General features: G+C 34.1%; 1 protein-coding gene across 2 annotated transcripts in view; it reads left to right on the top strand.

Moving 5' to 3' along the window:
• LOC128237829 (actin-related protein 3) overlaps positions 1-16,616 on the top strand; it is a 17,482-nt gene extending 866 nt beyond the window's left edge. The window contains exons 1-11 of one of the 2 annotated variants that reach the window (XM_052953442.1): positions 42-194; positions 3,395-3,575; positions 5,276-5,386; positions 6,534-6,629; positions 7,794-7,901; positions 8,638-8,781; positions 9,223-9,396; positions 10,853-10,945; positions 11,580-11,705; positions 12,503-12,586; positions 13,846-16,616. In XM_052953442.1, the coding sequence (XP_052809402.1) occupies positions 148-194; positions 3,395-3,575; positions 5,276-5,386; positions 6,534-6,629; positions 7,794-7,901; positions 8,638-8,781; positions 9,223-9,396; positions 10,853-10,945; positions 11,580-11,705; positions 12,503-12,586; positions 13,846-13,941 (1,260 nt within the window). In that variant the 5' untranslated portion in view covers positions 42-147 and the 3' untranslated portion in view covers positions 13,942-16,616. Of the gene's footprint in view, positions 1-41; positions 195-3,394; positions 3,576-5,275; positions 5,387-6,533; positions 6,630-7,793; positions 7,902-8,637; positions 8,782-9,222; positions 9,397-10,852; positions 10,946-11,579; positions 11,706-12,502; positions 12,587-13,845 lie in introns of those variants that run through there. The other variant, XM_052953508.1, reaches the window with a different exon arrangement.

The following is a 16,616-nucleotide window of genomic DNA, read 5'->3' as shown; positions in this document are numbered from 1 at the left end:
TGGTATTGATTATAACACTTGTCACACTTGACTGTGTGCAGGAAGTTAATGCTTTATCGTGATTCACATTATATCCTGCTCCCACTTGGTGTATTCTTGGCAGATTAGGAATATATCTCGAGAAATTTTGGATTATATCTGTGAAAAATGCCTGCGCATATGAAGCATGCCGTGATAATTGACAATGGAACTGGGTATATTAGTGTTTCTTTCTTACATTTATATAGATTTATACGAAATATTAAAGTTAATTCATACAGGAAAATATTTATTGCAATGTTTACAGCAAACTAACTATATCAGTTGTGTAGAGTAGTTTTAGCACTGTAAACATTTCTTAATTCTTGTCACAATGCCTGACAAATATTAAGAAATAAGTAGATTATTATTTAAACACATTTTTGATAAGGTTTTTAGGCTCTTTTTATAAACGTTTGTCTACACAACTCGCTGTGGCATCTTTCAAAGTACCAGGAAATTATTAACTGCATCAGGTTACACATTGAATAAATGCATCATAGTGAATATATATACCGTATTTTCTCGACTATAAGGCGATTCGCTTATAAGACGACCCCCTAACTTTGCCCATAAAATCTGGTGCTTTTTGTTTCGACTCGCTTATAAGACGGGGTCAATTTTTAAGCAAATCTAAAATGCTAAAATTCTTCCTAATGTGTAAAAATGTTCAAGCTCAACGGACAATTATCGACTTTCGCGGTAACTGTTTTTGTTTTACTCAAAGAAAATGGCGGTCAACTGTGAGCTCTCTATTTGGAGGTAGGTTAAAAATGAGTACATAAGTTTGCAGGACAGGTCGTTACTTATCGAAATTGTAATAATTAATCAATAACAACATATGTTTGTTTTAGTTTATTTTTTATTGAAGACACCAATGAAGTTCTTCGGCAAAATAAATGTCTTCAATAACATAACTGCGAAAAGCCGAGGCATGAATAGGTGTTTGTTTAGCAAAAATGCTTTAGGCAATATTGTCCCTTGATTGGCGACGAACATAAAGGATTCATATTCGCATTGTCATTTGTTTACCTAATTAAATTGACAGTTAGGTACCTACATAATATTAAGATTCCAATTTATTGATTTGATATATCTGTCAAACTAATTATACTGACACGCGCCATGAGAAAAAATGCAAATATAACGGTACACTGTGTGACGTCAGAGCACGGTGAAGAGATTTCGTGTTGTTGTTTACTTAATTGCCCCATACTTATATCAGCAGACGATAGACTGGATAGATGAATACCCTATGTAAAATTTAACTGATTTTGACTTGAATCTTTTTTTAATATTTTATCGACTCGCTTATAAGACGGGTCCCCTACTTTGGGGGTAAAAATCGGGACCCAATTTCCCCGTCTTATAGTCGAGAAAATACGGTATATAAGTATGCTTACATAGAGCATATACTTTGATCCTGATCCTAATATACATCTAAACAAATTTAATACATGTACGGATAAATCTTGAAACCAGGATTGAGAGCTTTTATCTCAAGACTGTTGTACAGTTGTAAAGAATTGTGTTGCTCAGGCATTTTCCCTAAATACTGTAGAAAGTACCTTGAAATTAATGTAAATTACTTATAAAACAATCTCAAAAGGAGTCCATTAGACCATTGACCCTGCTTTGGGCATGAATCCCTCATACTTAAACTGACCCCTGGCAATTTTTCAAATTTGACAATAATACAGCTGTTTGGACCTCTTACATCCTAAATAAGAATTAGATATAATGATTTTGAAGAAAAAAAGGCATTAAAAGTCAATAGATGGTATTACATTATTTGCTGTGCGTTTTCAGCAAAAATTGTCGTAGCCATTTTATATAAGGAAATTTCAAGCCAGATAGAATCTGCCCTTTTCACATTAATTGCCCTGTCCCTCTCTTGTAGCTGCGTCAGCCCTTTATAAAACACCTGGCCAAACCTCTTCAATTTATATGTTGTTAATCATTGAATATTTGTTCACCCTAAAAATGTAGTATTTATGTTGAATAGTCATTTACGACCGATGTGTTACAGTGATTGATGGCCTGTCAATCAACAACTTTGCTTTATGATCAAATGATGATACAGCCTTCACTTTTATATTGACCAGTTATGTTAGATTCATGTCTGCACAAATGGTTATCATATGTAGCCTTCATTGTTATATTGACCAGTCATGTTAGATATATCACGAACCGTGGATATATGTACAAATGGTTATATAGCCTTCACATTCATATTGACACATCCTTTAATATAAGTGTTTACTTAACACCATGGTCTACAATGTACATGTAAATACTTGCCCATAGTCAGAGAAACATTTGATATTGATAGTTTGTGCAATATAAACTAACTTGAAGTTAATGTAAGACAAATTGAATATCTCCTTCCCAAAAAGATAACTAGAGAATTTAATGGTTTTACTTAATTATTACTTGGTATATATGTTTTATTGTGTTCAAAATAAAACTATTAAACCTCAAATTGTATCTGCCATAGTTAAGGTGTATTCAGTTTCACACTTGGATCTTGCTTTTGTGTCTGAGTGAAGAAATAAATTTAACTTCCTGAATTGTCATTATAAGGTAGACATCAATGTACCTGTTTAAACCATTTTCCAGCTAGGAGTAGAGATCATAGCCTGTAGATTAATTCATTGTCAGTTCATGATTTTCAGTACTGGTGGTTACAATTAATTGAAATTATCTACATAACTGTTAAACATGTACATGTTAGTCATGTCATAAATTCAGTTAAATATGGTGCTTAAAGATTAAAGTAGTCATTTTATGATTATTGTTTATTTTTGCTTTACTTATCCATTTATTTGTCATTAATTAGGCACACCCAATCTAATGGTTTAGCAAAGTAAATGTGGTGGTCATTTTCATCTGAATCTTTTTGAATTATGGAATCCTGGAGTGAGAGTCACTATATTCAGTCTAATGGTAGATTTTAGTGGACAAGTTATGACTTTAAGCTGCTTGGGTAATACAGAAGACATTTTAACAGTGTTCTCAAAAAGTATAATTTACAATGTTGGGATAATTTAGGACTGTCTTTGAAGATCATCAGGTCTAAATTTCTCGAACAATCTGAAGACCCATATAACAGAATCAAACTAACTACACTGTGTATGTTAATTTTGGTGTAAATAGTTTATTTCATCCTTTTAAAGAGCTTTGACACTTTTAAAGGAAATTATTTAACAGATAATCACAATAAACTGCTTTGAATCCAATTTTAATGAAACATGACACATAAAGCTGTTACAGAAAGGCTACAGGGACTACAAAATGTTAGTGTGATATCACCAATCCTGTCACTTTACAAATGTCATAATATGTTAGTGAGAGTTAGTGTTTTACCTTCTTTCAGTTACACTAAGATGGGCTATGCCGGAAACACTGAGCCCCAGTTTATCATACCATCAGCAATTGCAGTGAAGGAATCAGCAACTGTCGGGGACAAATCCGTTCGGAGGCTCGGGAAGGGGGTTGAGGACCTGGATTTCTTCATCGGGGATGAGGCCCTGAATGCTACCTCATACAGTGTCAAGGTATAATGCTGTGGACGCAGGTCCAGTGATTCATTCTTAAGCACATCCTGAAGCTTATACTCATTGTTTTTCTGGGCACCCATTTTATGTAAATATGTGCTTCCCGGGGATGCCCTGTTTTTAAGTACTATGTGCACAAGGGATAGTTGTGAAATGTGTGAGTCCTGAGGAATGCAATCAATCAGGTTTGAATCACTGCAGGTCATGGTTAATTGACTCATTAATGAATAGGGGGTAGAGGGAATAAAGGTATAATTCTCTGCATCTCTGTCTATGCTATTGAATTTATCATTCTATTGCAGCTTTCTTACCTTTCTAAATCACATCATTACAAGAAACATGAAGATTTACATCACAAAGAACATCACTATCATGAAATAATGACCTTATGTATTTTTGATATGGAGATAGTGTGATAAAATCTGATAGGCATGACATGAGAATGGAATTGCATTCAAAATGTGTACCCAATATAGCAATGTTTTCAGTATTTTGCACTGCAAATCATCAAATATGTTTTATGATATAAGTAGAATATCACATTTACGGTCATTCCAGTGTACGCGAAAACACATCGGACAGTCAGACATTAGATGTGTAGATTTTCAAACTGTCCATCATCTTCAAAGAACATAGGACAGATTTGTCCGACGTTTATGTTTGGGTAAAACTGATATCCAAAGTTGAAATATTCATCGCACATGAAACCTTTGACAACTGTCATTTTAACCGGATGTTTATACTCCTTATCTGTGTAGTACGCATGCGCAACAGATGGAACTAAAATGCGGCTTCCCGGTAATTCCTGAAAAGACGTAATTTTGACGTAATTTGCCACGTAAACCAGTATTGCGAAATTAATTAACTACGACAGCTTCTTTATAAGTCATGGATAATGAACATGTATCAACATATGTTAGTTTAATAAACAGTTTTTGTTCTAAAGCAATTAATGGTACATTTTCGACGAGACGATAATGGAGTGTTATATCTCAGTTCCACACTTTAAACTGGCTGTCATGAGAGATTCTCGGGTCAAGGTGAATGAGGTCATAGCCTCGTTTTTAGTCTCTTTGGAGATGTAAACAAGTATGTTAGGGTTAAAATATATAACTGGGGCTTAACCCCGGTAGTAAGAAAAGAAAACAGCCCGATAGTGAAAAAGTAAATCCTTCCAAAGTAACAAGGCACTTCTCTGAGAAGTGGAAAATAGGTAGGCTTTGGCTACATTATGACCACATATTGGAAAAAATGTCCTGCTGATTATGGATATTGTGTAAATCAAAAGGACAGGATTGTTTCTAGATAAAAAGATGGGAAAGGTCATTATGTAATACAACCTATTTCATTATTTACATGTCTTCTGATAAATGTCCTACGTAACCTGAAAATGTCTTGCGTAAACTATAAAGACGTCAGACAAAATGTCCAGCGTGTCCAAAAAGTTTTCGCGTACACTGTCATTCAAAAGGTAATTTATTTAACTTGTTTACTAAACTTGCCATAGCTCAATTTATCAATTTTAAAATAGCTTCTCGAATATTCAAGTTTCATATTGAATGACCACACATGGAATATTCTGGAATATTTGTTTGAGTAAGGCTAAAGACAAACTGCTCTCTGATCTATAACTTAAACTTAATGCACATGTACAAGGAATTCAGTTGATTATGTATTTAACCATTAAGTATCTGTTTTAGTGGCCAATCCGTCATGGTATCGTTGACGATTGGGACCTTATGGAGAGATTCTGGGAGCAGGCCATCTTCAAATACCTCCGATCAGAGCCGGAAGATCACTATTTCCTTCTGGTATGACTTAGATTTGTTTCATGGGATGCCTGGTTTTATCTCAGCTTTAGTTAAGCCTTAAGTTTACATAAATATGAAAGATAAAGCAGAATCTGTAGTAAAACACATTACTTCCTAGTAAAAAATGAAAGTGTTCAGGGCTTTTTCTATAGTACCCACGGGTCCGACTATCGGACCCATTCCCAAAGCAAAATATAAGATATTTTTCCCAATCTTCAGAAAAAAATCCCAATCAAAAAAAAAAAAAATTTTTTTTAGAAATTCTTTTTACCTGTACTGGTTCATTTTCAACATCCTAATAAATTGTAAGTTTTTTTGGTAATTGAACTCAGAAATCATTGATTTTCATTACATTCAGACATATGAACTATTATATGTCATGATTTATTGCAATAGATATTTACTCCCCAAGGATTGATATTTCAGCCATTGTGGGTCTTTTAAAGGGAAAATAAACTAATATTAAATCATTTCCTTATTCACAGGAGACTAGACAGCTTTTTCTTTTCACTGTAAAATTTCCCAATTTCCGCATTTTCACGACGCAAAATTTCCCAAAATGTCTAGGGTCTTTTTCCCAAAATGGGCAGAAAAAGCCCTGGTGTTAATTGTGTACATGGCGAATTTGTTCTGTTGATAAGAACACTTTATTTGATCATCTAGAAAATTTCTATATGAACTATATTACTTTCAAGTAATCATTGTGCTGCTATTATTTTATTTTTTTTAAATTGTTTTCAATGTATAAACATACCGGTAAGCAGTTTAAAAGGGGTGCATTTTAAGGAAATTTCATTATTTGGTAAAATATTTAACAACTTCGTGTTCTCATGAGGTCATTATGATAAAAGCCTTTATAAATAAACAGTGTTTTTGGCAATTTCCTACCCACATCATTAGGTTTTGGGTTTTTAGGCCACAAGTTTCCAATAATGGAATTGCGTTGTGGAATGTGACCACTGGAATGTCTTAAATGATAAGGGTTGTGGGTATATTTTTTTGTCAGTCAAAAAACAACAACACACATTTAATAATTGGGGTCAAATGATTTTTGTATAAATGTGAAGCTGCATGTCTTAAGTATGTTTAGGCATAAACCCCACAGAATAAACTGTCCTCTTAAAGTGCTATTGCTTGTTGTTTGCAGACCGAACCACCACTAAACACGCCTGAAAACCGAGAATACACTGCAGAGATCATGTTTGAGACTTTCAATGTTCCAGGTCTATATATTGCTGTACAGGTGAGATTTTTATATTTGTATGATATCTTTAAATTGTTCTATTTTCTTTGGCTCGACACTCTTGGTGACCTTGATCCAGATTTTAGCAGTTTTTATGACCTTGCATGCTGACATGCCTGTGTGAGTATGACTATGTCTTCCAATTTATGTTCGGTTTTCAGTTTAGATCTACTTCCTGCTTATACTTTACTTGAAACCTTCAACTTTTTAGCTCACCTGAGCACGAAGTGCTCAAGGTGAGCTATTGTGATCGCCCTGTGTCCGTCGTCAACAATTTGACTGTTAACACTCTAGAGGTCACAATTTGGGCACTATCTTAATGAAACTTGGTCAAAATGTTACCCTCAATAAAGTCTTGGATGAGTTCGATATTGGGTCATCTGGGGTTAAAAACTAGGTCACCAGGTCAAATTAAAGGAAAAGCTTGTTAACACTATAGAGGTCATCTTTATGACTGTATCTTCAGGAAACTTGGTCAGAATGTTAATATTAATACTCTTTAGGTCAAGTTCGATTCTGGGTCATGTGCGGTCAAAAACTAGGTCACCAGGTCAAATTGAAGGAAAATATTGTTAACACTCTAGAGGTCTCATTTATGACTGTATCTTCATGAAAGTTGGTCAGAATGTTTATATTAATAATCTTTAAGTCAAGATTAAATCTGAGTCATGTGCGGACAAAAACTAGGTCACCAGGTCAAATCATAGGAAAAGCTTGTTAGCACTCTAGAGGTCACATTTATGACTGTATGTTCATGAAACTTAGTCAGAATGTTTATATTAATTAGCTCTAGGCAAAGTTCGAATCTGGGTCATGTGCGGTCAGAAACTAGGGCACCAGGTCAAATAATAGGAAAAGTATTTTAACACTCGAGAGGCCACATTTACGACCATATGTTCATGGAACTTGATCAGAATGTTATTGTTGATGATCTTTATTGGATCAGGTGAGTGATTTAGGGCCTTCAGGGCCCTTTTGTTAAACATTTTTTTTAAATTACAATCAAAGTGTAGTTCACAAAATGCATATCTGTACTTTAGCTTCTGCAGATTTTGATCTATCATCTTAGCTTGTACAATTATGATAATGAATCGAAATGTACCATTAACTATACTCTTGTCCTGTGTCTACAATGTAACTAGATATATGTCCCATGTTTTACAGGCTGTATTAGCATTGGCAGCTTCATGGACATCAAGACAAGTAGGGGACAGAACTCTGACAGGAACTGTGATAGACTCTGGAGATGGAGTTACCCATGTCATTCCTGTGGTATGTTGTGGTGCTCATACATTGTTTATATATACCAAACTTGAGCCATTAATATTAGGAATTCATGTTGAAAGATGCATCAATGGTGTAAACCTAACATAGACTCGAGTGACTGAGTTACCCATGCCATTCCTGTATCAGGCTATCATGATCATCAATATAATTAATTTGACAAAAGATGTAAGAAAGTGTTTTTCAGTTTTAGGTTTCAACTGCTAAATATATTAAGTTGTATGTATTTATAATCATATGATAAGATTTTAAACAAAACAAAGTATTATCTAAAGCATCATATCCTAAGAAGGCAGAAGGGTGTATATTCTGGTCTCCATGCGTGCAGAGGTGTGGAACAAAACAAGGGCAGTGTGCAGCACCCTCCTAGAACTCCTGGGCTGAAGCTCTGCATATGCTGCCTTAGTTTCATGAAATGTTTTGAATCACAATATTAAATAAATAGCTAAAACCTCTCCTGCGCAAACTCTTCCTCATGCAGGGCCTAGTTTCTCAAAATGTCTATAATATAGTATATAATTCAAATTATGAGTTTACTGCAAACAGAAAGGAAAATTAATTTCTATCTATAATAAGTTTTTTTGTTTTTTTGCTTCTATTACTACTTCAAAATAGTGGTCTTATATCTGAAGAAGATCATCTCCCCTCAGACTGAAGGTTACGTAATAGATTGTTTTTAAAGATCATATGCTTACATCAGTTATTTTTTTCTTTCTGCCCTAAGGCTGAAGGCTATGTGATAGGCAGCTGTATAAAACATATCCCGATTGCTGGCCGCGACATCACATACTTCATTCAGCAGCTGCTGCGAGAACGAGAGGTTGGCATTCCACCAGAACAATCCCTCGAGACTGCTAAGGCTATAAAGGTAGGAAAGAGTCAAAGTTCTGGGGCTGTATTCAATGTATCAACTTAGATGTAACCTTTAAGATGTATCTGAGTGTTTTGATTAGAATGTAAAAAATACTGGCCAACAGACTGAATTAATTTACTGTGGCATATCTAAGGATAAGAATTATGTTGAATTCTACCCCACATAGTGCATTTTTGATTTAAAGCTAATGCAAGCTCATGTGTGCAAGGTTTTTAAAATTATAATTCTATCATAGCTTGTATCAAAGCAGAAGCGTTCCTAGTGACATTGAATAAAGAAGTGGATAGAACACTTTCTTTCACCTGCCCATTTGGACATGCCAGTAGTCGACCACAGTAAACACTAAATAATTAAATTTACATTTACCTGTTTGTGTGCTCCTTGCGGGGTGGCATTTATTTACTCATTCTTTCACCATTCTCTAAATATCCACAGGAGCGGTTTAGCTATGTATGTCCAGACATTGCAAAGGAGTTCGCCAAGTATGACCAAGAGCCCACCAAGTGGATGAAGAAATACCAGGGAGAAAACGCCATCTCAAAAAAGAAGTTTGATGTAGATGTGGGATATGAGAGGTTCCTTGGACCCGAGATATTCTTTCACCCTGAGGTAAATGTTGGTTGAAATAATGTGTGAGATAAATGGTCAGAAATAACAGGTTCCAAACAGAAGTTTGGCATGGATTTTGGATGTTATAGGTTCCTGCGACCTGAGATACTCTTCCATCGGAAGGTAGATATAATTCTGTTAAAGTTATGTCAGAGTTTGAATAGGTTAGTAATACTTATGAGAAAACGCCATTTACAAGAAAGTTAAATGTAGATGTGGGATTCCAGAGGCTTCAGGAACCCAATATAGTCTTCTTCCTAGGATAGGTCAAGTAAAGTCAATATTACTGTGAAATCATTTATATTTGTTGGCATGAAACTTCGTGGTTTTCCAAAATTTTACATTTTTGTGGGTACTTGAATTCGTTGTTTTTCATTTTTGAGAAAAAAATCCGAAACTGTGATCGTCCTAAATTGTCTGTATAATCTCCACGCGCTGGGCACATGATTTCACTCATCTACGTCATACGGTTTATGACACTCGCAATAGTGGTACAACATGCCAATTAGTGCATATACCCATGTCAATTTTCAATTTAATTGGAAATTAAGGTCATAAAAGAATATGCACCCTGATCACAGATATAGATAGGCGAAGCCATTGAATACAAATTAAGAATTTTGCAAACTGTGAAAACACCGAGAAGGTGCGTATATTTGAGTAAACAATCAATGTAATCGATTAAATATTTCTTTAAAGAAATAAATCTAGTACCGACATTCAATACGCACATCTTGTAAACCTGGAGATGTTCATAAATAGCACATGAATTGATTTAGTTTGTTATTTGTTTAAGGCAAATACAATATATTAACAAAACAATGATAGTTAGATATACTGTCAGTTCGGTATTTACGCTGTATACTGCGACCTCTCTAACGAATATACTATGTATGTATATAACATAGTATGTACATAACAAGGCAATCGAAAAAGTGAATATAAGGACTATATTTCGTGGGATCTTGAATTGGTGGATCACCCCACCCACGAAAAACACGAACATTAATGTCCCACGAACATTGATGATTTCACAGTAGTTTATTGTCCGATACTATAACTTCTGTCAGTGAAAATTACCAGGCCCCAATTTCCAGAAATATTTTAAGTGTTAGTGGTTTAATTATCTCATTTCCTATAGCCAATTTTCTTGCTTTATCTTTTGATTTCCAAACCTAAATGATTATAAATTGTTATTATCTTTAAAATAGTTTCCTTTATATATAAATGTCTTAACACTCAGAATAGAACATTACAATCTACAACAATACAAAAATAGTGTGCTTAGCTAGACCTCATTTAAAGATTCAGATACGGGAGTTAACATCTTAATAATAAATACCGCTTCAGTGATATTAAAGGCATTCTCATTCTCAGTAAAACATGATATTTTGAAGACTTCCTATACACATTGTATACATGCTTTTCTATATTACATGCTTTTCTATATTTGCAGTTTTCCAACCCAGACTTCACCACGCCTATATCAGAGGTGGTTGACACAGTCATTCAGCAGAGCCCCATCGACGTACGCAGAGGCCTTTATAAGGTAATCTTTAGGACAATGTATAAAAGCAGTGTGTAAATGCCAGACAATGTAAAATGCAATAGATATATGTGCCTTAGAAATAAATTATGAAGCCAATTTGCTAATTTGTACCTGCATGAGAGTATTCGATTATTAATTGAACTTTTTTTATCAGAGATGATCAAAAGTTAAAATTTGGACTTGATACCTAACACTGCTATCAAGCATGAGCTGATTCGAATTGTGTTCAAGTCAGTTTTCTGTGACGAAACTCACACTGACTCTTTATGATATTGAGGTATCCAATGTTCTCGTGCAAACAGTAGTGATTCATTTAATGTTCTCGTGTGTGCATTTATGTTGTTTAAATGTTTATGATTTAATAACAATAAAAAACATGGAAATCTTTGAGTAGACATGGTTCTGCATTATTATTAGATTATTGTTCAGTGTGGAGTTTTGAACCATACTTGAATAATGAGATTTTATTCTGATTTTTTAAAGAAGTTTTTATGTAACTATTCAGTGCAAGAGTTTACTACTTTGTCCCATATTTCTTGCGATGAAAATTTAATGCAAAACTGTTTGATATATCTTCTACTTTTAATACAAGGTAGACTAGCCATGAGCCACCATTGTGTACTTACATTTTCAGAACATTGTGTTATCCGGCGGGTCGACAATGTTTAAAGACTTTGGTCGCAAACTGCAGCGAGATGTGAAGAGAGTGGTAGACACTAGGCTGAAATACAGCGAAGACCTCAGTCAGGGCAGAATCAAGGTATCTTATTTTAAACCAAACAGTTATTCTTTTGCATATCTGGGATAGATGGTAGTTGTGAAAATTTTATTTAAACATATATACAACTTCTTATCATTCCTACAGCATACTACTGGGATAGGTACATTTACACCAATTATTGTATTGTATTTCTACTATGCAGGGTTAAGTTTCAAGGTTATCTGTTCTTTTATGATATTTTATCTGCATTCACGGCCCATGTCAGAGGTGGATCCAGTATTATGTTAAAGGGGGCAGACTTCTAGGATGCAAGTTACAGCTCATGCTGTCTTTCTCTCCCCAGGAAATGAATATTGGCTCCAAATGTGCCATAAAATTATGCATTCTGGTGTTATTTTGCAAATTTTCCATCATTATGATTTAGACACTAAATTCTTGAATTGAATATTTTCAACCCCTGGAAACTTGTTCATTGAACACAAAAGTTTAAGCTAGGAATTATAGATATTCTGGTTTTCCCAAGCTAATTCTCCGGTACAAACAAAATTATACCGTTTGAACATGCACACGATACTTAGGAAACAATAGAGTCATTTGACTGTTACATGAATTTTAATACCTCGAAATTCACCTTTTATTTGTACCGTTATGGGAAGACCCAGTTATGTGAATTCCGGGCGATATAATATTATCTTTAACTGATTTTATTTCATCCAAAGCTGATAGATGCTTAAGTTAACTGTGATCACCCACCTTATATGGATACAGAATGTCTAGTTTTAGTGGTATTTAATTGTAAACTGTTGTCGACACACTTGTGTTATGTTATATTTCAGCCGAAGCCTATAGATGTTCAGGTGATTACCCACCATATGCAGAGATATGCTGTGTGGTTTGGTGGATCCATGCTAGCCTCTACTGTAAGTACATGTAAACGCTTGAACTTAAGATCATTAAATAGTGTTTACATTTTCCTGACAGATTCACCAAAATGCCAAGGCAAATCAATATCTTGGCAACAACTTTCATCAGGAGAGCCTAATATTTTAAGGGCTTATCAAGACTGGTTAAACTCATTATAAAATGGAAGGAGATAAGCCTGTCTTGCATTAACTCTCAATTGGCATTGTTCACTGACTTGGTTATTAGAGGATTTAATTAGGAATATTAAATTAAAACAAAAATTAAACAGCCATTACCTGAGGGTCTGACTTTTAATAAGAAACTAGGCACATACTCAGGTGTGACCTGAGTATTTGTTTATATTTAGACACAAAGAAATCAATAACTGGATGTAAAAGCCCTTTTGAACAAAAGTATCAAAATATAGGATTTTACATGTTCACATTGACTACTCCAGCATGAATTTTACATATCCACATTGCCTGTTTCAGCCTGAATTTTACATAATTATTCACATTCACTGTTTCAGCCTGAATTTTACATATCCATCTTGCCTGTTTCAGCTTGAATTTTACATATTCACATTGACTGTTTTAGCCAGAATTTTACATATCCACATTGCCTGTTTCAGCTTGAATTTTACATTTTCACATTGACTGTTTCAGCTTGAATTTTACATATCCACACTGACTGTTTCAGCCTGATTTTACATATCCACCTTGCCTGTTTCAGCCTGAATTTTGCATAATTATTCACATTCACTGTTTCAGCCTGAATTTTACATATCCATCTTGCCTGTTTCAGCTTGAATTTTACATATCCACATTGACTGTTTTAGCCAGAATTTTACATATCCACATTGACTGTTTCAGCCTGATTTTACATATCCACCTTGCCTGTTTCAGCTTGAATTTTACATTTTCACATTGACTGTTTCAGCTTGAATTTTACATATCCACACTGACTGTTTCAGCCTGATTTTACATATCCACCTTGCCTGTTTCAGCTTGAATTTTACATTTTCACATTGACTGTTTCAGCTTGAATTTTACATATCCACACTGACTGTTTCAGCCTGATTTTACATATCCACCTTGCCTGTTTCAGTCAGAATTTTACATATCCACATTGACTGTTTTAGCCAGATATTTACATATCCACATTGACTATTTAAACCAAAATTTAACATATTCTCTTTGTCTGTTCAGTCTGAATTTTACATATTCACATTGACTGTTTTAGCCAGAATTTTACATATTCTCATTGCTTGTTTCAGCCTGAATTTTACCAAGTGTGCCACACCAAGGCGGACTATGATGAACATGGTCCCAGTATATGTCGTCACAACCCGGTGTTTGGTACAATGTCCTAGGAGCTTCCCCATCCATAGACCTACCATGTCGAAAAACATTTCATCTCCAACAAGTGCTTGCGTGAAAGGGGGAATCGGAATTTTGTTATAAGTTACAAATATTAAAGTGATGTGCATGTAAAATGTAAATGAATGTATGGCAATGTTTCAGATAGAAGTTGCCATTATTTTTATAATGCCTAAGGGAAGTACGTATGATATTAGTTGAAATGAACATTTAAAAACAAAGTAGTACATAACAATTATATTGTGTGTCTGCATACTGTGTGATCTTTTTAAAAGCTTTTATTATTTTGTTACCAGTATTTTGCAGTCTAAAACAAATAAATTGAAAACCGGTGGACTGCCATTCCATAGCATATAGATTTTCAGTGTTTACGTACAAATACATTTCAGCGTTGGCATTACTAAAATAAATGCAATGAAAGTGTTAAACCTCCATGCTGATTTTAAAGGTGTAAAAGAGTCTATGCATATTTATGTTATTTACATGTACATGTTTTTTTTATGTTAATTGTCTTTGAGAAGTTATTGCTTTCGATAGTTGTCTTATACCAGACATGTTTTGAATGCAATATATGTCTGATTATTATTTACATACATAACAAATGGGTAATGTATATTATATACAATGATTTAAAACATTTCAATGAACTATCATTGTTTTTTATTCTATCAAATCAATCATGTAAGAATTACAAAACGTTCATGCAGTTGTTCATGTTAGCTTTTTTAATGCTTTGATGAAAGATTTTCAATTCATTTGCTGTTTACATTTTTTATAGTTTGCAAATCTTTAATGCTAGTCTAAAAATGTCAGATAATTTTTATATGGGAATACACATTTGAAATCAGATTAATTGTAAAGGGTAGTGTTTAATGAATGAAAAGATAGAATATCAGCCTGCTGTAATAATAATCATAATAATAGGATGCAATTTATAATTCAGGGGTTCTAAAGTTCAGCATTAAGAACTGGGGATTAAGACCTTTTCTGACTATTGTACAGTTGTATAGACTGTTATTGCTAAGACATTTGCCTTAGAAACTGAAGGAATTACCTTAAAATGAATATAAATGACTTTTGAAACAATTTGAAAAGGGGTCCAAGCCTCTTAACCTGCTTTTGGGCATGAATCCCCCATACTCAAACAGACTCCAGGCTATTTTTTCAGTATTCAAAATTACCAGCTGTTAGAACCCTTGAAATTGCATTGTATCTGGGAAATGATCAAAATACATGTATTTACTTGTAACATTACAATCATGAACATAATTATGCCCCCACAAAGTGGTGGCATATAGGGTTGCCCTTGTCCGTACGTACGTCTGTCTGTCTGTACGTACGTACGTACGTACGTCCCGAAGATTGTTTCCGATCTAATTCTTGAAAACCGTTTGTCCAATCCTCACCAAACTTTAAACACATGTTTGTGACCATAATATCTTGATCAAGTTCGATAGTCATGGAAATCGCTTTAGTCATTTAGGAGTTACGGCCCTTTTTTGCCAAAAATACTTCAAAAATATATGTTTCCAATCTAATTCTTGAAAAGTATGTGTCCAATCCTCACCAAACCTAACATACATGATTGTGACCATAATATCTTGATCAAGTTCGATAGCCATGGAAATCGCTTTTGTCATTTAGGAGTTACGGCCCTTTATTTGCAAAAAAAGACTTGAAAAATACGTCCCGAAGATTGTTTCCGATCTAATTCTTGAAAACTGTTTGTCCAATCCTCACCAAACTTTAAACACATGTTTGTGACCATAATATCTTGATCAAGTTCGATAGTCATGGAAATCGCTTTAGTCATTTAGGAGTTACGGCCCTTTTTTGCCAAAAATACTTCAAAAATCATTATGGCTTATTTTCTGTGACAAAAAACCGAAGTGGGGGCATCCGTGTCCTATGGACACATTTCTAGTTTTCTACTTTAATTGTTATAACTTGGCACAGGTGAGCAAGTTTGTAACTTCTTTGAACAAAGTAGTCTGTGATGATAAAGTCCTGATATTAAAAATATTTAAAAAAAGAGATGTCATTTTGATTCTAAAGATAGACTTACATTTGTGGAATTGAATTTGCAAGAATCATTTTGTAACTTCCGTAATAAAGAAACAATTATTTTAATTGATAAAATTAATGTAAACAATATACGCAGTAAGCAAGGGTTTAATAACTTAATATGCCTATATCATCCTGTTCATGAAGCATTACCATGAAACATATCTTATTGTTGATGTTCACCATGCCCCCATTCTGCTTTTTATTCTATATTATCTTTATACCCCCTTGTAAAACTGATTGGGTCTTTTGTGATGATAATTTACAGGGAGAATGTTAATCACTTGTGTTACACTTTTTGTAACTATTTCAATAAACCCCAGGTATATACTAGTAAGTGGGGTAACAATTCAGCTAACTTTATTTTTGTCTCTTTAAGTGCTGGCTACACTTAGTGTATGTTTATGTACAAACTTAGCTGTGTACAAAGAGTGAACAAATATGTTGATTGTCTGCGTACAATTTGTCAATGTGGACGTTGAAAGTGTAATGATTTTTTTTTCTTCTGTATGCTATGTACTTTGTATACTTCATGTCAAGAAAATCCTCTAATATATCAACTATCTTCATAATGTGGAGGTGATTAAATCTTACATATAATATA

The sequence above is a fragment of the Mya arenaria genome, chromosome 1 (genome assembly GCF_026914265.1).
Source record: "Mya arenaria isolate MELC-2E11 chromosome 1, ASM2691426v1".
Taxonomy (NCBI): Eukaryota; Metazoa; Mollusca; class Bivalvia; order Myida; family Myidae; genus Mya; species Mya arenaria.
This window is presented reverse-complemented; position numbering and strand designations above follow the sequence as displayed.